At 62.0% G+C, this 19,797-nt stretch overlaps 2 protein-coding genes across 2 annotated transcripts in view; one reads left to right on the forward strand and one right to left on the reverse strand.

Moving 5' to 3' along the window:
* Positions 1–9,255, forward strand: part of CUX2 (cut like homeobox 2) — a gene marked incomplete at both ends in the record, with an annotated part of 71,894 nt that extends 62,639 nt beyond the window's left edge. Inside the window, 12 exons of the mRNA XM_082491873.1 lie at positions 700–891; positions 999–1,057; positions 1,218–1,266; positions 1,375–1,474; positions 1,723–2,362; positions 3,270–3,367; positions 4,250–5,025; positions 5,489–5,648; positions 6,167–6,436; positions 6,987–7,175; positions 7,286–7,559; positions 8,589–9,255. Of these exons, the coding sequence (XP_082347999.1) occupies positions 700–891; positions 999–1,057; positions 1,218–1,266; positions 1,375–1,474; positions 1,723–2,362; positions 3,270–3,367; positions 4,250–5,025; positions 5,489–5,648; positions 6,167–6,436; positions 6,987–7,175; positions 7,286–7,559; positions 8,589–9,255 (3,474 nt within the window). The remainder of the gene's footprint in view (positions 1–699; positions 892–998; positions 1,058–1,217; positions 1,267–1,374; positions 1,475–1,722; positions 2,363–3,269; positions 3,368–4,249; positions 5,026–5,488; positions 5,649–6,166; positions 6,437–6,986; positions 7,176–7,285; positions 7,560–8,588) is intronic.
* Positions 9,256–13,395: 4,140 nt separating this feature from the next.
* Positions 13,396–15,288, reverse strand: PHETA1 (PH domain containing endocytic trafficking adaptor 1; the record flags this gene model as incomplete). The annotated part of the gene is made up of 1 exon (XM_082491549.1): positions 13,396–15,288. One exon carries the CDS (start codon positions 15,286–15,288, stop codon positions 14,509–14,511), a length of 780 nt encoding a protein of 259 aa, XP_082347675.1. The 3' UTR covers positions 13,396–14,508.
* Between the last annotated feature and the right edge of the window lie 4,509 nt (positions 15,289–19,797).

Here is a 19,797-nt window from a genome sequence, read left to right on the forward strand (position 1 = left end):
ATCCAGGAGCACCCCATAGCATCCAGGAGCACCCCATCATAGCTGGGAGAACCCCATAGCATCCAGGAGCACCCCATAGCATCCAGGAGCACCCCATCATAGCTGGGAGAATGCCATAGCATCCAGGAGCACCCCATAGCATCCAGGAGCACCCCATCATAGCTGGGAGAACCCCATAGCATCCAGGAGCACCCCATAGCATCCAGGAGCACCCCATCATAGCTGGGAGAACTCCATAGCATCCAGGAGCACCCCATAGCATCCAGGAGCACCCCATCATAGCTGGGAGCACCCTGGCATGTTCAGGAGCATCCTGTCGTGCTGAGGACCATCCCATTGCATTCAGGACCAGCCTTTTGCCTTTGGGAGCGCCCACCATGTTTGGGAGAAAGCCTGGAATGCTCCTGATCGAGGTGTTTTTCCACCATGGAGCGGTAGCGTTGGCCATGCCCTACCTGCAGCCCCAGGTTCCTCCGGGGAGGGGGGATGTGCCCCCCCATAGCACCGAGATGTACCTGGGAGACCTTTAAGGGCAGAGGATAGGCCTGTCCCTCCCCGGGGCTGTGTCACCCTGGGTCCCCGTCCCGCGGGGATGAGTCCTGGTCTCGCCTGCTCCCCGTGGGGATGCATCTGATGGGGAGGGTGGCCCTTGTCCCTGCGTCGGGCGGCTGGGACTGACGGTGTCCCCTCTCCCGGCAGGACAAAGTGAACTATTCCATGTGCTCAGGGTCGAGGCTGGAGGCGGCTCTGGCTGCCAAGGACCGGGAGATCCTGCGGCTCCTGAAGGACGTCCAGCACCTCCAAAGCTCGCTGCAGGAGCTGGAGGAGACCTCTGCCAACCAGATCGCCGAGCTGGAGGGGCAGCTGGCCGCCAAGAACGAAGCCATCGAGGTGCGCCCATGGGGGCTGGGGACTTGCCGGGGAGGGGGTGCGGGTCCGGCTGTGCCGGGTGTGCACCAGGAGCTGGTTGTGAGGACTCCCCCCCCTCTGCCCCACAGAAGCTGGAGGAGAAGCTGCAGGCACAGGCGGACTACGAGGAGATCAAAACAGAGCTGAGGTATGGCTCCGCCGGCGTTCACGCCTGCCGCCTGCCCGTCCCCTGGCCATCCGGGTGCCGCCGGCACCCACGGCACACTTCAGCAGCCGTAACGCTCGGTGGCTTGACGGCAGCGAAAAGCCATGCCCGCCGAGTCACCCCCGCCTTGTCTCCCTCCCAGCATCCTGAAGGCGATGAAGGTGGCCTCCGCCAGCTGCAGCCTTCCCCAGGCAAGTGCCGCCGCGCGCGCCGCCACGCTGGCCAGGCTGGGGGGTGCGTGCCAGCCCCGCCGCCGGTGGCTCCGCCGCCCTTTCCCATCTCGGCTTGGCTCCTTGCAGAGCATATCGAAGGCGGAGGAGGCCCTGCTGCTGGGGAAGGAGGCTTTCTACCCCTCGCAGAAGTACCTGCTGGAGAAGCCCAGCCTGCTGGCCAGCACTGGTAGGGTCCCCGGGTCCCACAGCATCCCCGGTCCCAGCGGGAGCATCCCCGGGAGCATAGGCAGCGGGGCCGGATCCTGTCCTGGCTGTGGGATGGAGCCCGGAGCCAGCGGCGGGGCTGGGGGATGGACAAGGGGTGGGATGCCACCTGGGGAAACTGAGGCAGGAGATGCTTCGCTGCGAGGCCGTGCCGGGGCCGCCGGCCGGGGGAGACTCTAGTGCGTCTCCCTCTCTCTCGTTCATCTCTAGAGGAGGATCACTCCGAAGACGAGTCGGGGAAGGATTCGCTGGGCATGGAGCAGCCGTACCCGTCCCCCCAGCACGCCCCGGCGGACGAACCCGCCTCCCCCACTCCCCTCCCGCCTCTGCCCGGCCCCGGCTTGGCCCCCGACGGCCCCCGGACTTTCTCGCTGTCCCCTTTCCCGGGGGGCGAGCGGCTTTCGGGGGACTCCAAAACCCCTCACCTCCCGCCGCCTGCCTACAAGAGCGAGAGCGCTGGCGGGGGGCCGCCTTTCCCCTCCGCCTTCTTCGGGGCCAAAAGCGGCACCGTGCCCCCCGGCAGCGCGCCGGCCGCCAGCGCCGCCAGCCCGCCCGGCGAGCCGGCCGAGGGCAGCGGCGGCAGCTCTGCCGACGAGGAGCAGCTGGACACGGCCGAAATCGCCTTCCAGGTGAAGGAGCAGCTGCTGAAGCACAACATCGGGCAGCGGGTCTTCGGGCACTACGTGCTGGGGCTGTCGCAGGGCTCCGTCAGCGAGATCCTGGCGCGGCCCAAGCCCTGGCGCAAGCTGACGGTGAAGGGCAAGGAGCCGTTCATCAAGATGAAGCAGTTCCTCTCCGACGAGCAGAACGTGCTGGCCCTGAGGACTATCCAGGTGCGCCAGAGAGGTGAGTGGTTGGGGTGGCCCCGGCGATGCTGCACGCGGGGCCGTGGGATCCCCTCGGGGTGCCGCGGTGGGGACGCTCGCCAACCCGCGACGTGCCAGTGACACGGGCAGTGATGCCACACAGGGTCAGCGGTGGCGCTCGGGGATTGTCCCTCTTGGTCATCTTTCCCCCCCCGCCCCCCTGCTGGCCGCAGGGTGGGCTGGAGCCCCCCCGGCAAATGGTAGCGATTAACAACAACCCGTCGTGGAAGCTGCGTCCCTGGGCGTGCTTTACTCATTTATTCTGACAAGTGCCATTTAATTATTCATTGGGCTGTTTCGTGGCGTATGAATCAATGTGCTGGAGAACGTTGCGTTAAAATAACGAAGTCTTAACACCGGACCCCGGTGCGGTGTCGGCACCGCCGCGAAATGGTAGTGCCCCACCGCCTGCGCACACAGCGCTGGGGACGGCGGCTCCTGGGCCGGTCTCGGCGATGGCAGCAGTGGTGGCTGGTCACTTGTGTCCCTGCGGTGGCACGGGGATGGAGCGATGCTGATCCGTGTTTCAGCTCTGATTTATCCCCAGGATCTGATTCACCATTAACCCTTTGCCGGCGGGAGGGGACGGGGCCAGGGATGGGGGCCGCGGTCTCCATGCCCATGTCTCCGCTCAGCACCCTGTACGGCGGTGGGGAGGAGGTGCCCTTGGATGGGGCGAGCAAGGTGGCCAGGAGACGCCGTGCTGGAGGCGAGGGCTGGCAGGGGGGGCTACTCTGGCTAGCGACTAATCGGGAGTGACATTTGTCTTAAAAGCAGCATCCCTAAAAATAACTGAACACGAGGAGCAGTAAATACTTCCTGACATACAAGCGGAGCTTGTAAAACCAGCACCGGTGACAACGCTGTTATCCCGCCTCTTTGATCAGGTAGCATCACGCCGCGGATCAGGACGCCAGAGACCGGCTCTGACGACGCCATCAAAAGCATCCTGGAGCAGGCGAAGAAGGAGATTGAGTCGCAGAAGGGAGGTGGGTGCCGGCGTGTGGGTGGCCGAGCCCCCACTCTGCCCCGGTGGCAGCAGCACCCAGAGGGGTGCCAGTGGCAGGGTGCTGCGGGCCCCGCGGCACGCCGAAATGCCCGCAAAACCGACGCTCTCGGGTGCAGGGGTCCCTGCCTGCCCTAGGAAGCTTTAGCCGGCCCCTGCCAAGCCCGGCTCTCGCGGCATGGTCCTGTGCAGGGTGGCACTGGGTGCCCGGCACCCGGCTAACCCCGTGGCTGGGCCAAAACGGGCTTTATTTGGCATTTCTCCTGCTGACATCCGTAGAGATTCGGGGCACGATGGGGAGAAGTGCTGGTAAATGCTGTCGGGGACGAAAGGCTCCCCACGTGGTGGCATTTGTACCTGGGCTTTCGGAAACTTTGGGTTTACTCTTCCCCCCCCCCCCCCCCCCCCGCCCCAAACCAGATGATTAAATGAGGATGCACGATCCATCTGGCACGAGGAATCATTAAAGCAGCTGCGCTCGCAGTCAATTACAAGAAATGAAATACATTAGAACAGGTAGTCTGCTGAGAAAGCAGAATCCCGGAGAATTAAATTAGACAGGAATGGTGGAAAAACAGACAGGGAAAACAAACATGTTTGTCTATTGCTGTCATTGGTAATGGGGTTTATTTTGCAGCCCTCAAAAAAGCAGCTTGTTTAGAGCTGGGGGTGTCGCAGCTTTTGCTTTGTGGGTGCTGCTGGTCCTTCTTCTGATCCGCGTTTGTGTGGGCCATCCGCCTGATGGAGAGTGCTCTGAACCAGATTGGGCTAAAATCCCTTTTTTTCCTACCGTTTTGAATGACGGCCACATGGTAAAATGATGCGTGCCGTGCCTCGGGGCTCCCCTCACCCCTTTTCTTTGCAGGGGAACCCAAAACACCGTCGACGTCGCAGGCGGTGGCCAACGGGGCGGGCGGCAGCAGTTCGGAGGACGCCATCAAGAGCATCCTGGAGCAGGCGCGGCGGGAGATGCAGGCGCAGCAGCAGGCGCTGCTGGAGATGGAGTCGGGGGGCAGCGGGCGCCCCGGGGACACGCCGCCCGCCGAGCGCTCCACGTTGGCCGCCGTCAGCCAGAACATCGTCCCCACCTATGTCAAGCAGGAGGAGGGGAGCAGGGCCAGCCCCGGCCCCCCGCAGACGCCCCTGGCCGTCCTCTCACCCGCCGCCTTCGTCCAGAGCATCATCCGGAAGGTGAAGTCGGAGATCGGTGATGCCGGCTCCTACTTCGACCAGCACTGGGCATCAGAGCGGAGCCTGCTCAGCCGACCCTACACCTCCGTCTCGCCTTCGCTCTCCTCCTCCTCCTCGAGCTACTCCAGCATGGCCAACGGCCGGGGCTGGCCGCGGGGAGAGCCCAGTGAGGGCGGCACCAACGAGGATGAGCTGCCGCTGGCGGACGATGAGCCCCACCGGTTGACGGAGATGAAGGCGGAGGGAGCCGGCACGGAGCCGGCAGCCGGCAGTCGTCTCTCCTACTACCCTGCCTACGTGCCACGGACCCTGAAGCCCACCGTGCCACCGCTGACGCCAGAGCAGTACGAGATGTACATGTACAGGGAGGTGGACACGCTGGAGCTGACCCGGCAGGTCAAGGAGAAGTTGGCCAAGAACGGCATCTGCCAGAGGATCTTCGGAGAGAAGGTACCAGCCTGGAGAAGGAGGGTCTGGTGTCCCCTCTGCTCTGCGACCCAGAGCCCAGGGCTCATTGGTGGCCTTCACCAGCTCCTTCCAGGGTCCACATTCTCCCCGGTGGGTTTCCCCTTGGAGGATGCTGAGTCCTCAGGGTCTGACCCAACCCCAAGCAGTCTCCCAGTGGCCACCACCAACTGGCTGGTGGCGCATCCCACCGGGAACACCCTGTCACCTGTGCAGAGCCCTGTGGGGAACGTCGTCCCAGCCCACCGGGTATCCTAGGGGGGACCCGTCATGGACCCATCACCCCGTGGCTGGGGCCAAGGGGTCCGGACATGCCATGGGGCCATGAGCGCGGCAGCGGGGACAGCCTGCTTCCCCTCCCTCGACGTGGGGACGGAGGGCAGGCAGTAGCCTGGTGCTGGGGGCAGCTCGCCCTGGCCCTGGTGGGTGACACCTGCGCGGTGCCTAGGTGCTGGGGCTGTCCCAGGGCAGCGTGAGTGACATGCTGTCGCGGCCCAAGCCGTGGAGCAAGCTGACGCAGAAGGGTCGGGAGCCCTTCATCCGCATGCAGCTCTGGCTGACCGACCAGCTGGGCCAAGGCATCAGCCAGCAACCGACACCCTCCCAGGGTAAGTGCCACCGCTGTCCCCGTGGTCCCCATGTCCCTGGGGCTCTTCATCTGTCCCCCGTATCCTACCCCCAACCCCAGTGCCGGGGAGACCTGCCACCCCCACCCGCACCCCGATCCTGGGGAGCCCCTTTCATCCCCCTCTCCTCTAGTGCATCCAACTCATTTTGAACCCCCTTAATTAGTCGCGTAGGCAATTTAGGGCTGTTGGATCCTCCAATGGTTTTTTGTAAAAACAGGTTCTGAAAGTCATCTAGTTTAAAAAACAAGCAAAGGGAAACCACAACAAAAATCCTTGGCTTTGTGCCTGGCATAAAGAAGCAACTGCTGGGTTTTTTTTTTTTTAATTAGCGGTGTTTTCTCTCTACTATTCCACCGGCTCCTCCCACTTTGCCATAGCCGCCGGAAAAACTCAGCTGGCATCCCCCCGCTCCGGAGGGCAGAGCCGCGGGCACCCCCAAAATAACCTTCCCGCTCCTGCCGTGTCCCCGCTGACCCCTCTCCCCCGGTGTCGTGCAGCCAGCCCGGCGGAGCCCCAGCCGTCCCCCTCGCCGCCCCCCAGCCCTGCCGAGCACGAGAAGGGCTGCCAGGAGCCCCTCACCCTGGCCTTGGAGAGCAGCAAAGAAAACCAGCAGCCCGAGAGCCGGTCAACGCCTGCACTGGGTGGGAAGACGTACACCAACAGCCAGGGACCCGTGGGCATCCAGGAGATGGTGGCCATGTCCCCCGAGCTGGACACCTACTCCATCACCAAGAAGGTCAAGGAGGTCTTGACGGACAATAATTTAGGTGCGGACCTTCTCCCCACCTGGGTTTTCGGTGAGGCTGCAGTCCCTAAAGGGGGCCAACAAGAGAGCTGGGGAAGGACTTTTCACTGGGGCATGTAGCGATAGGACGAGGGGGAATGGCTTTAAACTGGAAGAGGGCAGGTTCAGACTGAATATTAGGAAGAAGGTTTTCCCTGTGAGGGTGGTGCGGCACTGGCACAGGCTGCCCAGAGAGGCTGTTGAGGCCCCATCCCTGGAGGCGTTCAAGGCCAGTCTGGAGGTGGCCTTGGGCAACCTGGGCTGGTGGGAGGTGTCCCTGCCCGTGGCAGGGGGGTTGGAACTCGATGATCTTCAAAGTCCTTTCCAACCTAAACCGTTCTATGATTCTATGATTCCCGTAGCAGCAGACCCCCTCCCCCCCACCATGGTTCTCTGCGGGTGCTCAGGGGGATACCGGCGTGCTGGGGAGGATGCTGGCTGGGAAACGGGGTGCACCCACCCCGTGGGGGGGACTATGGCGCCCGTCCCGCTGCTCTGCCCTGCTCTAACCACCTCTGCTTCTCCTCCGCCAGGCCAGCGGCTGTTCGGGGAGAGCATCCTGGGCCTGACGCAGGGCTCGGTGTCCGATCTCCTCTCCAGGCCCAAGCCGTGGCACAAGCTGAGCCTGAAGGGGAGGGAGCCCTTCGTCCGCATGCAGCTCTGGCTCAATGACCCCCACAACGTGGAGAAGCTGCGCGACATGAAGAAGCTGGAGAAGAAAGGTGAGGGTCGGGGGATGCAGCCCCCCACCCAGGTCCAGGGTGGTGGCCAAGCCGGGGGCTCCGGAGGTTTGGGGGGTGAGCTGTACGCAGCTGGGTCTCCTCTCCTGCAGCCTACCTGAAACGTCGGTACGGGCTGATGAGCGCCGGCTCGGACAGCGAGTCCCCCAGCGCCCGCTCCGAGTGCGCCAGCCCCAGCTTGCAGCCGCAGGACCTCAGCCTCCTCCAGATCAAGAAGCCACGGGTGGTGCTGGCCCCCGAGGAGAAGGAAGCCCTGAAGAAAGCCTACCAGCTGGAGCCCTACCCCTCCCAGCAGACCATCGAGCTGCTCTCCTTCCAGCTCAACCTCAAGACCAATACCGTCATCAACTGGTTCCACAACTACAGGTATGGGCACTCCCAGACTTTGGACATCTCATGGTGCCGTGCCACCAAGGTGGTGTCACTGTTCCTCTTCCAGCCCTCCCAGTCCCTCTTGCCTAGACGGGGAGGTGCAGACCCACGTGTGGTCACCGGAGGTCCCCAGGTGCAGGATTGCAGCCAAAATGCTGCATGTGCCCTGGCTGGTGGGTAGTCAAGAGGTGTCAACCGCCTTGACCAAGTCATCTTGAGCATCTAGAGGTTACCTCACATCCACCTGCTCGCTGGTGCAGTACAACACCTGCCACTGAGCAAGAGCTCCACAATGGGTGGGGAAAAGCCGTATGGAGGCTCCTGGAGCACAGGATCCATCCCCACAGCAGCCCGGCCCCAGAGAGCGGCAGCATTGCCGACAGATACATGGCTCCCGAATGCTCCTGAGACCCACACCGAGAGCAACCTGCTCTCTGTGTCAACAGCCCAGGTGATGGGTTGTGCTCCCTCCCCTATACAAACCAGTATAAAAAGACGTAAGTGCTTGTGTCGAATCCGGAGAGGCTCTGACTGCCTCCAGCTCCCCCCGGGCAGCATAATGCCCGGTCAATATTTATGGGACCCGGCTGAGGTTTCTCACATGAGGCCATCGCGTGGGAAGTGCGTGAGAGAGCTTGAAAAATCGGCCTTTTTTGGTGAAACATCGACTAGTGGTGTTTTTAAACCTGCTGCCTTTCCCCTTGTGTGCTTCCAGGAAAGCCCCTTCTGCTCTCGGTAAACACAACCACCCTAAAATAAAACTTTGAAAAATGTTATGTATTAAACAACAACAACAAGAAAAGGTAGTGAAAAACACTGGCTGGAAACAGCCCAAAGTGTTGCAAAATGCACTCCCTGCGTTCAAGCAGCAGTGATTTCCCCCTCCCCCGAAAAGTGTTGTAAAGGCCAAGAAGGTGGGGTTTTACATCTCGAGTAATGCCGTTGTGTTTTTCTGGCTGGAGATGCTTTTTTGAGACATGACGGCTGGTGGTCTCCAACCCCTCCGCGCTTGTGTCCCGGCAGGTCGCGGATGCGCCGGGAGATGCTGGTGGAGGGCACGCAGGACAACGATACAGACCCAGAGCAGAGCAGCGGGGCAGCCATCCCTGGGCGCCGGGACCCCCACAGCCCCGATTCGGACGCTGAGGACCGTAAACCCGTGTTTGGCGGGGGCGAGCATCCCTGCGCCGCTGCGCCCGTGAAGGTGAAGGAGGAGCAGGGGGAAGCGGGCGGCTGGGGCCGCCGGCGGGACTCGCACAGCCCAACCGGGGCGGCCGAGGGGACTGGACCTCCCCCCCAGGAGGAGCAGGGAGCAGCCCCCCACGCCGCTGCCCCCAGCGCCGGCAGCCTCCCACGACGGGGGGGCCGTGCCAGTGCCACTGCCGGGGGACCCCCACCACCACCGCCGCCGCACCCCGACAGCTCCCAGTCCTCTGCGGGGTCATCCCGTTGCAGCTTGGAGGTCTCCCCGACATCACCCTCGGCAGCCTCCTCGCCTGGCCTCGCCGGTTCGGCCTCACCGGGACCGTCCTCCGCCGGGCCGGTTTCACCAGCGCTGCCGCCGGTTCCCGGCCCCCGGCTCAGCACCAGCGTCCAGCGGCGCCACGAGAAGATGGCCAACCTCAACAACATCATCCACCGCCTGGAGCGGGCCGCCAACCGCGAGGAGGCCCTCGAGTGGGAGTTCTGACACACGCCCCCTCCGCCGCCCTAAATATATATATACACACCCACATATATATATATATATATATTTTGTTAAATGCAGCGCGCACCAAGAGGTGACAGGCAACCGGCGCCACGGAGGGGACCACCCGTGGAAAGTGGGGGGCCCCTGCTATGAAGCCGCCCCCCCCAACTTTGTTTTAAATGTGAAAAACTGGGAACAATTTTAGAAAAGAAAAGAAAAAAAAAAAACCCACAAAAAATATTTATAGACCTCTTTTAGATATTTTAATAAAAGGATACTTTGGAATTTATTAACAGCTTAAGCTGCTTTGATATTAAAGATAGCTATAAAATCAAGATGATGTAGCAGTCGTGTCATTAAATGTACACTGAAGTCTTGTAGTTTGCCACTGGATGAGATTAAAGAAAAAAAAAAAAAAAACACAAACAAAAAAATCCCACAGAAAAGACTTACCGAGCAAAGCCATCAAGAAGCACTATGAGACTGACCAAATTTAATAAACTTTTGCCGAGCGGTTTCCACCTCTGTCTAAGACACTGCATCGCTTCTGCCCCAGCCAGAGACTGTGTCATAGTCCCTGAAGACTCTAAAGCGAAAACCTTGATGCCATCGAGTATGTATTTAGTTCTGGTGGTTTATGTTTTTTGAAACCTTTGTAACACAGAATGTCCCGTGCGGTTGTATAATGTTGTAGAAATGTCTGCAATAGCCTTCCGGAACAAGATGTAGCATGGTCCGAACACCGTCCCTCACGCTTCCTCCAGCCGGCAACCGGTGGCAGCCCCGGTACGGCACGGTGCGGCTCCTGCCAGCTCCCAAAGGCGGCGAAAAAATAATGCAAAAGCGAAGGAAGCAGCCTGTGTCTGCCTTTTTGGGAATGAGATGGCAAGAGGTCCCCGGGGGTGATGCTCGAGGACGGCTCCAGCTTGCTGGGGATGGGCATCTGTGGGATCCCAGTTCCCCGCGCTCTGCCGTCATCCGTTCGGGAAAGAAAAGGATGGAGCCTGTGAGCTTTGCACCTGGGGCACCGGTGCTTGGGGACGATCGCCCAAAAATCATGAGCCGCCCGCTCGCTGGGGGGGGGGCTGAGCCCTGCTGGGGGCTGCTCCCAGCATCACAACCAGCTCTTGTGGCTGAAGCACTTTTATTTAGGGAGAGCGCCCGGGCAGGAGCAGCGTCCCCTCCCCATGGCCGTGTCCCCGGGCGGTGGCTGCCGGTGAAGCCGGGAAGAGCTCCGGGGTGAAGCCGGGAAAAGCTCCGGGGTGTCGCACCAGGCTGCCGTCTGAATTGGGCGAACTCAGGCCTGAATTGGGCAAAGCGCCATCAGGCTTTGGCTCGGCAGGGCCGACCCCACGTGAAGGCGCAGGAGCTTGGCGGTGGCGCCGTGCTGGCGTGCTCCCCGCCACCTCCCCGACCCCGCTGCCGCCCTCTGCTAACGAAATGCCTTTAACCGACGCGGGGTGGACGCCGCTGGGCTGCCCTGTCCCCCGCCCACGCGGCACCCGCCTTCACCCACCGAGGCCGTCACCGGGAGGGCTCCCCTGCCAGGCTCCGAGGCTATGCATTGACTAATTTTTCCACTGTATACATTTTTATCAGAATAGAAGGTATTTTTGTATTCGAGTGGTAGTCGACGAGCGATGCTAAAAGCGGCTCTGCGAAGGCACGGCTCTCCTTGCCCGCCTGGCCTGCCCCAGCCAGCCCCAGCTCGCCCGCAGCCGCTCTCTTCCCCGCCACCGCGCCGCAGGAGGTCGAGGCTCCGCCGTTGACCGCTCTTTTCCGTGGTGGGCTAGCGGGAGCTTTAGTGGAACGGGATTCAAGGAAGCACTTAGGATAGTCTTGAAGAGGGCGATTCTGTTGTATTAAAGCTAGCGGGACATACCGGTCACGTTTTTGTTAGGCTCATGTACTGTACTTCAAAAGTTTCTATGAGATCGATGAACTTTGTTTAACAATTTTGGAAGGAACAAGTTCTGTAAAGAGCCACTAAATACAGAAGTTGGATACGACTCTGGCCTTGGCGTGTGTTTTGTCTGGAGGCGGCTGGGATGGGGATGGGAGCGCCTCTCGCTTTTGCCCGGCCCCTGGGTTGATGGTGGCTCCCTTGGAAGTCGCAGCTTTGCTTTGGGTTTGTGGCAGAGCTCTCACTGCCATAAACAACTCTGGGTGATCGGGGGAGGGGGGGAAAGAAGGTGTTAAATGGGGTTAGTCCAGCTCAGCGTGCGATCCTGCCCCATGAAAGTCCTATACCATTCCTGTCGAATTTTTGCTCCTGCCCCTGGAGTAGTGCAGCATCCTCCGGCGTGAGGTTCAGCTCGGCGTGGCCCGATGGTGCCTCACCCCGGCACGGCTCCTCCTCAGAGCCGGCCATCGCCGGGCAAGTTTGTAGCTTCCGACCCGAGGCGGGAGGGGCGTTTGCCTCTGATGAATGAATAAATCCGTACGTTGCGTATCTGTTTAAGCTTGTTTGTCGGCTAACATGTTGGGAAGGATTTATTTTTAATGAATATGTGAAGGTCTGGAGAAGCTGGGCTGGCTGCCATGGAAACCGGAGTCTTCCTCTGCAGCCGACGGACGGGGCCGGGTAAACCATCTGGATGCTGCGGGTATAGCTGCACTCCGGCTGCCCTCAGCGGCACCGCTCCAAACACCGAAACACGTCGCGGGGTGCCGTGTCCATCCTGGAGCAGGGCTCGGCGCTCCGTGAGTGAGTGACCCTGGCTCTCTTCGTGCCTCAGTTTCCCCAAGAGATGTTTACCCCCCCAAGCCCACTGCAAGAAACTGGAGATGTTCATGCAAGTGCGATGTCGTGGGCAGGGACACGGGGTCACGTTGGCCACTTCCACAAGGGCGGTGTCCCTGTGTAGCACTGACACCAGCCCCAGCAAGGGGACAGATATTTGTCCCTGGCTAAGACCCCTTGGCAGAGGGCTGGGGGTGTCCCACCAGGGGTGCAGGGGCACCCAAACCTGGGTGGCATTGTGTGATGCTGCCTGTAACCCAGGGTTTGGAGGGACGGTTGTAACACCCCATCGAGCCCGTAATGCACCAGCAACTCACGGTGCGGCACCCAGTGCCATTTCCACCGGCGAACCTGTGGGAGGGTTGTGCTCCCAACCAGTCTCCCAGCTCTTTTCCAATGCCCAAACCCCCGTGTTGGTCACCTGTGCCTGACTGTTCGAGCTGTCATGGAGGGCAGAACTGTGCTGTCCCTGCTGTGGAACCACCCTGATGCTCTGTGTCCCAATGTCCCCAGAGTGGCACCATCCCATCCCCATCCCATCCCATCCCATCCCATCCCATCCCATCCCATCCCATCCCATCCCATCCCATCCCATCCCCATCCCCATCCCATCCTATCCCATCCCATCCCCATCCCCATCCCCATCCCCATCCCCATCCCCATCCCCATCCCCATCCCATCCCATCCCATCCCATCCCATCCCATCCCCATCCCCATCCCCATCCCCATCCCATCCCCATCCCATCCTATCCCATCCCATCCCCATCCCCATCCCCATCCCCATCCCCATCCCCATCCCCATCCCATCCCATCCTATCCCATCCCATCCCCATCCCCATCCCCATCCCCATCCCCATCCCCATCCCCATCCCCATCCCAACCCCATCCCCATCCCCATCCCCATCCCCATCCCCATCCCCATCCCATCCCCATCCCATCCCATCCCATCCCATCCCCATCCCATCCCATCCCATCCCATCCCATCCCATCCCCATCCCCATCCCCATCCCCATCCCATCCCCATCCCATCTCATCCCATCCCATCTCATCCCATCCCATCCCCATCCCCATCCCCATCCCCATCCCCACCCCATCCCCATCCCCATCCCCATCCCCATCCCCATCCCATCCCATCCCATCCCATCCCATCCCATCCCATCCCACTCCATCCCTGGGGGCAGACACGGAGCTCTGGGGCACCACGAGATCCTGGTGTTGTCTGTGTCCCACTCAGGCGACACAGTCCCTGCCTGACCACGCACGGACATGGTGGGGACAGGAGGGGGATTAATTGCCACCTGGGTGCCCCTCCCCAGGGGTGTAGGGGCACTAACGAGAACCGGGGACAGGAGGGAATTTCTGAAACAACTTTTATTGTAGCAAAATCTTGTGCCTGTCCCAAGGGGGCAAAGGGAGCCGGAACCACCCAGTCCAAACCTGGGGCACCCTGACTGCTTCCCCCAGACCCGGGGGTGGGTCACCCCCCGTCCCAGCCAGCACCTTTAGTGTCGCTATAAACCGTTGGGAAAATAAAAGAGAAAGACCAGCTGCGCTCTGGTTTGGCACATGAATCATTGGACACCCTCCGCCGCTGACACATACGTTCCTGTTCGCTGCCGCGAGCGACGCTTCCCCTTGGCGAGCCGGCCGGGGGATGATGCCTTGCCCTGAAATATCCGCCCGGCAAGGTGGTGCCCGCCGCCGCCACGGTCCCCTCGGGTCTGCCACCCCGCGCGTTCACCGGCTGGGCTGCAAGCGGCAATCGCCCTGCGCGGAACGCCTGCGGCTGGGTGTCACCAGCTCCCCGGGGGGAGCCGGGGCGTGGGGTGCTGTTGCCATTAAGGAAGGGCTGCGCTCGCCGATATTTTAATTTTCAAACCACATCCTGCTGGAGCAGAGGGATAGGGCAGAGCTCGGCTGACCACAGCCAGTCGCTCATGCTGGGCAGAGAGGGGAAGGCAGAAGGCAGCTCCCCAGCTATGAAACACCCATGCAGGGGCTCAGGTGGGTGAGATCCCGTCAAAATCCTTCTCCAAAAGCATAGTCGGTGCGTGATGCTGCTGCAAGAGCATCAAGAGGCCTCACCAGACCCAGTATGGTGGTCAATTCCCAGGAGGCATCAGCCACCACATGGTTTGTAGCTCGCTTGCGCTGGCTGGACCACCCCGCACCCACACCTGGGCACAGCTGGAGGGGTGCACCCCTGCGGGAAGCACCCGTTGCCTGGCACGAGATGCCCAAAAGCCTGGAACCCCGAAAGCCCGGGGGTTTCATGCCTGGCTGGTGGCACACAGCCCAGCTGCCATCGGTGCCAGGCTGGCATTTCTCCATAGCGGATCAGCACTGGTGTCCCTCGGTGCTGGGCCCTCGGTGGCACCATCAGCAGGTGTCCATCACCACCACAGACAGGGCTGCACGTCCCGGGGTGAGGAGGGGACCAAGGTGGCACCAAGGACGATCACCTCCTCCCTGCCCCACGTCCTGGTAGGTCCCCAGGGCACGGCCACCTCTCAGGGCCGGGGGCCACGCCGCCTCTCCAGCCAGTCCTGCCGCAGCCGGGCCACCTCCCGCCCATACCGCTCATGGAGCTGGCAGAAGGTGGACGGGCTCTCCGCTGCGGCCCCCATGGCGCTGCCTGCCTCGCTGCTGGATGCCCGCCTGCGTGGTGGCAGCGGCGGTGGGCGCGGGTTCCCCTCACCGTCATACCTGCTGCAGCCGGAGGTGTTGGGTGGCCGGTCTGCTCCTGGGACATTGTTCCACACCGCACAGCCATTCTCCTTCAGCGGGATGGCAGGCAGAGCCGGCAGACGCTCCGAGGACCGCTCCGGCCCTGAGGGCTTCATCTTCCAGGAGCCAGGTGACTCCCGGCAGCCTCCGCATCCACCGGTCGGCCCCCAGCGCATCTCCTCCAGCTGCTTCTCCAGCTCCCGCACCACCAGGCGCAGGTAGTCGAAACTGGCCCGCGAGAGCGACTTCACCCACGACTCCATGGCAGCCTGGCTCTCAGCTGCCAGCACGTAGGTGCGGGACTTGGCGCCACTGAAGCGGATGGCGAAGGCGAATTCCTCGGCCGACTCGCAGAGCTCCACGGTGCAACCCTCCAGCACGATGACGCCCACCGGTTCCCGGCTCTCCCGTTCCTCGAAGTAGAACAGCATGTTGCCCTTCAGCACGAACCAGCGGCGATGGTACGCTGTGTGCCGCTCGCCGCGCTTGTAGAGGAAGCCGGCGTTGTCAGCCGGGGAGTCGCAGGTGGCATAAAAAGCCAGGCTCCGCTCGTTCAGCTTCATGGCTCCGCGCCCTGCGGGGACAGAGGGTGCTCAGCCGCCCGCCGGCACGGCACGCAGAGGATGGGTGCGCCTTAATTGCACGGTAATAAGCCATCGGCTTTTTGTTCCCGGCGGCGCTAGCCCTGGCACCCAGGAAACGGAGCTGGTGAATAAACAGCTCCGTGATAGCAGCTGGGATAACCCCGCTCCCAGCCAAGGTGCTGCGACCCCCACCGAGCGGGTCGGGGCTCTCCGGGGCTCCCTGGGGAGGGGGGTTTCCCCAAAGCTGAATATTTTCCCACTGTGGACCCCCGGACAGGACTCGTCCCAATGCCGTATGTCACCTGGCGCAGGTGACCTTACCGCCGGCGCCGTGTTTGCCCTGCGTCATGGTGCTCCTCCCCACGGCACGCAGGGAGCACTTACGGCCCATGCCACAGATCCGGCTGCCGCTCCGGAGCGCCTTGGCCATGGACCGTGTCACCCGGTGAAGGCCACCTCTCCCCTTGTCCCCTAACCACTCGTGGCCTCATCGTGCCAGGCTTTCCACCTACCTGGACTCTGCCTCTAGCTCCGGTCTCCCGTGCCTGCCAGCATCAGCGACGCGCGGGCGGCCGCGGCAGCCGCGGAAGTGCTGGCTCTGGGGTCAGCCGGTGCCAGGGGGTCCCTGCTGTCCCTGCTCCAGCCAACGGCTCCGGCACCGAAACGCCTGCGGGTTTCACGCCTCACCTCAGGCTGCGGAGCGCAGGGCGGATGTGCGCCAGGATTATTATTTTCCTATTAAGCCCCATCGCAGGGTTCAAAGGGGATGAGACGGGGGCTCTCGGAGCACCCAGCGCCGGGGGGGTGGGGGGGACAGCGGGGACCACTTTCCCCCAGGCAGCTCGGGGGCCTCTTTGGGGTCCCCCCAAAAGTCTTGGGGAGGTTTAAGAGCGGGGCAACCTCCCTCCCCCGGCACCGGGCGGTGCCGCTCCAGCTCGGCTCCCGCCCGCTCCGCCCCGCTCCGCTGCGGCTCCGGCCCCCCCCTGCCCCGCTCCCGGTACCGCTCCCGCTCCCGCTCCGGCTCCTGTACGACCACCTTTGTCCTCGGCTCCCCGCCGCCCCGGCTCGGCTCGGCTCGGCCCCGGCGGGCGGAGCGCTGCTCCCGCCCGGCTCCTCCTCCTCCGTCGCCGCCACCGCCCCTCACCGCGGCTCGGGGCGGCCCGGAGGGGTGCGGAGGAGGGCTCTTCGCCCGGCTGAGAAACCGCTCCCGAGCTCGGCCCCGGTGTTTGGAGGTCCTGGCTCGGCCCAAAGCTCTCGGCGGGTCAAACCTCTGGGCAGCGGGGCCGAGGTCCGGGCAGCGCCGGGGAGAGATGGGAGGATGGAGCCGGGGGGTGCAGGGGGATGTGCGCATGTCTGTGGATGTCCGTGTGGATGTATGCATGGATATATGTGTGGAGGTATGCACGGATGTACACGCGGATGTACGCATGGATGTATGTCTGGATGCTCGCATGGATGTACGCATGGATATATGCATGGACGTATGTGTGGATGCACAGATGTATGTGTGGATGCACGGATGTACATGTGGATGTATGCAAGAATGTACGTGTGGATGTACTACACATGGATGTACGCACAGATGTACACATCGATGTACATGTGGATGTACACATGGATGTATGCATGGATGTACAGGTGGATGTACGCATGGATATATGTGTGGATGTATGCATGGATGTACACGTGGATGTGTGCAAGAATGTACATGTGGATGTACTACGCATCGATGTATATACGTATGTACACACAGATGTACATGTGGATGTATGCATGGATGTACGCATGGATGTACACATGGGTGGGAAACCTGGGAGCTCAGTGGTGAAAGTGGCTGCCCAACACTGAATCGGGTTTCGGAGGCAGAGAGCGGGTGCCCAGCAGCACCTGGCAGCGAACAGGCAGAGGTCGATGGATGGGGCGGATGATAAAAGGAGCTGAGGCAGGAGTCGAGTGGTCTGGATGGGCGTCCGGAGGAAGGTGACAACTGGTACAAGGAGCTAGAAAGCAGGGGTTGACGAGCCATTAGCCAGGCGCTGGGACTGCTGGGTGTTGTGCAACCGTGCGGGCAGAGATTGTGGCCCCCTCACTCCTTCCTGACCGCGGAAGCCGCATGGTACTCAAGCTGCTGATGCGCTCTCGGCCGGGTGGCCAGCGCTTGCCCCATCTGGGCCAGGGGTGAGCAGGTTCAGCGGTGCCAAGCACTGGGGCTGGGGCTGAATTTCCCACTGCTGGTACCCACGTCCCAGGACAACCATAACCCACATCCCAGGACAACCATAAACCTTTTGGCTGGGAGAAGCCTCCAGGCTGACTTCTGCTCCTGGTTGGCCTTCCACGCTGAAAGTGACACCAGCCCGATGACCACCTCGGCAGCGCTGCCGGCCTCACCATGTCCCAATAAATTACAGCGTCAAGGATTTGCTCTCCTTATCGCTGTCCCTTTCCTCCAGTTTCTTCGTCCCCCCGCTCAGCTGCACAACAACGAGTGTATTTTAGCAAACGAGGCACTGGTGTTCCTTTTGGAGGCCCTCAACTAAGAAATCCTGCTGTCGGTGACTCCCACCACAACCACCACTGCCCATAGGTTGTGGTCCTCACTGCTCCCACCCCTATAGATGCCCCCACTGCCCTACACAGCTGCTCAGGGCTTTGCAATCTTCTTCTCATGGCAGTGGTTTTCGGTTCACTGATGTTTTTCCCTATCACCTGCAGACTTTCTCTTTCACGCTATAAAAAGGGATTTAAACCAGCACTAAAACCATCTGGGCTTTATCTTCCCTCCTGAGCGGAGCGGCTCTGTTCAAGGCCACTGGTGGGAAGTCTCGGGTCTCTCTGCACCGCTTATCTCCCTGCCTTGCTGAGAGGTGCCCTTTCACACGGCAAGATTAGAGGAGGGAAGGACCGTGGGGAGAAGCAATATCTTTATCGGACCAGCTGGGGTAATTGAAAAAAGGCAGCCGTGCTCCCGGCTCTGCCTTCCCTTGCTGGGACTCCAAAACCCCAGCTGCTTCTTGCAGCCCCGTCAGCTGCTGTAGCAGAGGTTTTTCTTCCACTGCAGCCACTTCCCGGGGTGCCCTTTGGAAGCTGCTTTGGAGAATGTCCCCAATTCCTGAAAAAAACACCAGCAAAATTCCCCTGTGGGTTTTTGCTTCCCGTTGGGGCTCCCTTGGGACAGTCGCGTGTCGCTGCGCAGGCTCCAGCACTTCCCCTTCTGAGCGGCCCCATGATATTTTCCCTGTTGTCTCCCCCCGCAGCGAGGAGCCCACAGCCCGTGCCTCGGTTTCCCCTGACAGGTCTTGCTGGGAAAGGTGGGAATAGGATTTCCCATGCTGAGCTTGCCTGACAGCAGAGAAAAGGGAGAGAAAAAGGGTCTGAAAGGAGGCGAGGGGCCGCTGGGCGCCATTTGGGACGTGTGCTGCCCTTGGCCTCCGCTTCCTGCTGCTCCCATGACCGGTGACTTGGCGGCGCGGTTACGCAGCGGCGGGTGCTCGACGGCTCAGCGAGGTGAGCTGGGGCGCTCTGAGTCACTGCCGGTGCTGGCTCGGTGGGGGCCGCTCCTGGAAATCTGGGGGTGCTGGGGGGGTACTGAGGGGCCGCTCGATGGCTGGCACTGTGCGCGTCCCCAACCAGCACACGCAGGAGAAGGGGTGCGGGTCTCCACCGTGACCAGCAGCGAATGGTCCCCAGGGATCCCAAATGGACCCAGTGCCGTGGGGTTCAAGGCAAACAGGTTGTGACTGCCACAGAATCCCCAGCGTGGGGCTGGCGCGACCTTCCACGGCGTATTTTGGGGTGAGGGCACCCCTATCCCGCTCCGGCCCCACGCGAGATTCACCGTCCCACGCAGGTCTCCATCCCGGCAGCCCGAGAGTCGGGTACCGGGCGGGGCTGCGATGCCACCGGGACCCCCAACCGCCCCCCAGCCGCCACCGGGGCCGGCGGGCAGAGCAGCGCGGCGGAGCCGGGCCGGGAAGGACCGGAGGCGGCTGCAGTGCGGAGGGTGCCCGGGAGAGGGCAGCTGGAGCCCACCGACGGCTCCGGGCTCGGCGGGGCTGCGGGGGGGCAGCAGCCCGTGGGGAACCCCCTCCATCACCACTTTTCCCACCGCCACCCTGCCCGTCACCCCCCCCTCCATCACCCCCCAGCCCAGCGCCCACCCTGCCCTCTGAAGGGGTGCATGGAAGACAGGCTGAGATTTTTTTTTTTGGGGGGGGGGGGGGGGGGGCGGGGGGGAGCATTGCCAGCTCAGCACAGACACCTCCCCATAGCCAAGCATTTCCAAAGGTCACCCCCAGACCCGCTCCGGGCAGAGGGGGGGGGACACCCTCATGTCACTGTGGGATGGTAAAGATCACCCGCGGCCGATCACATCCCACCCCGGGAAATGCCGATGTGCCACTTCCAAACCGCCCAACGCACCCCGAAAACGAAGCGGGCCAGAGAGTGGGAGTCGAAGAGAGAAGTGGGAAGGATGGTTGGAAACTG

The sequence above is a fragment of the Vanellus vanellus genome (assembly GCF_965231255.1).
Source record: "Vanellus vanellus genome assembly, chromosome: 16".
Taxonomy (NCBI): Eukaryota; Metazoa; Chordata; class Aves; order Charadriiformes; family Charadriidae; genus Vanellus; species Vanellus vanellus.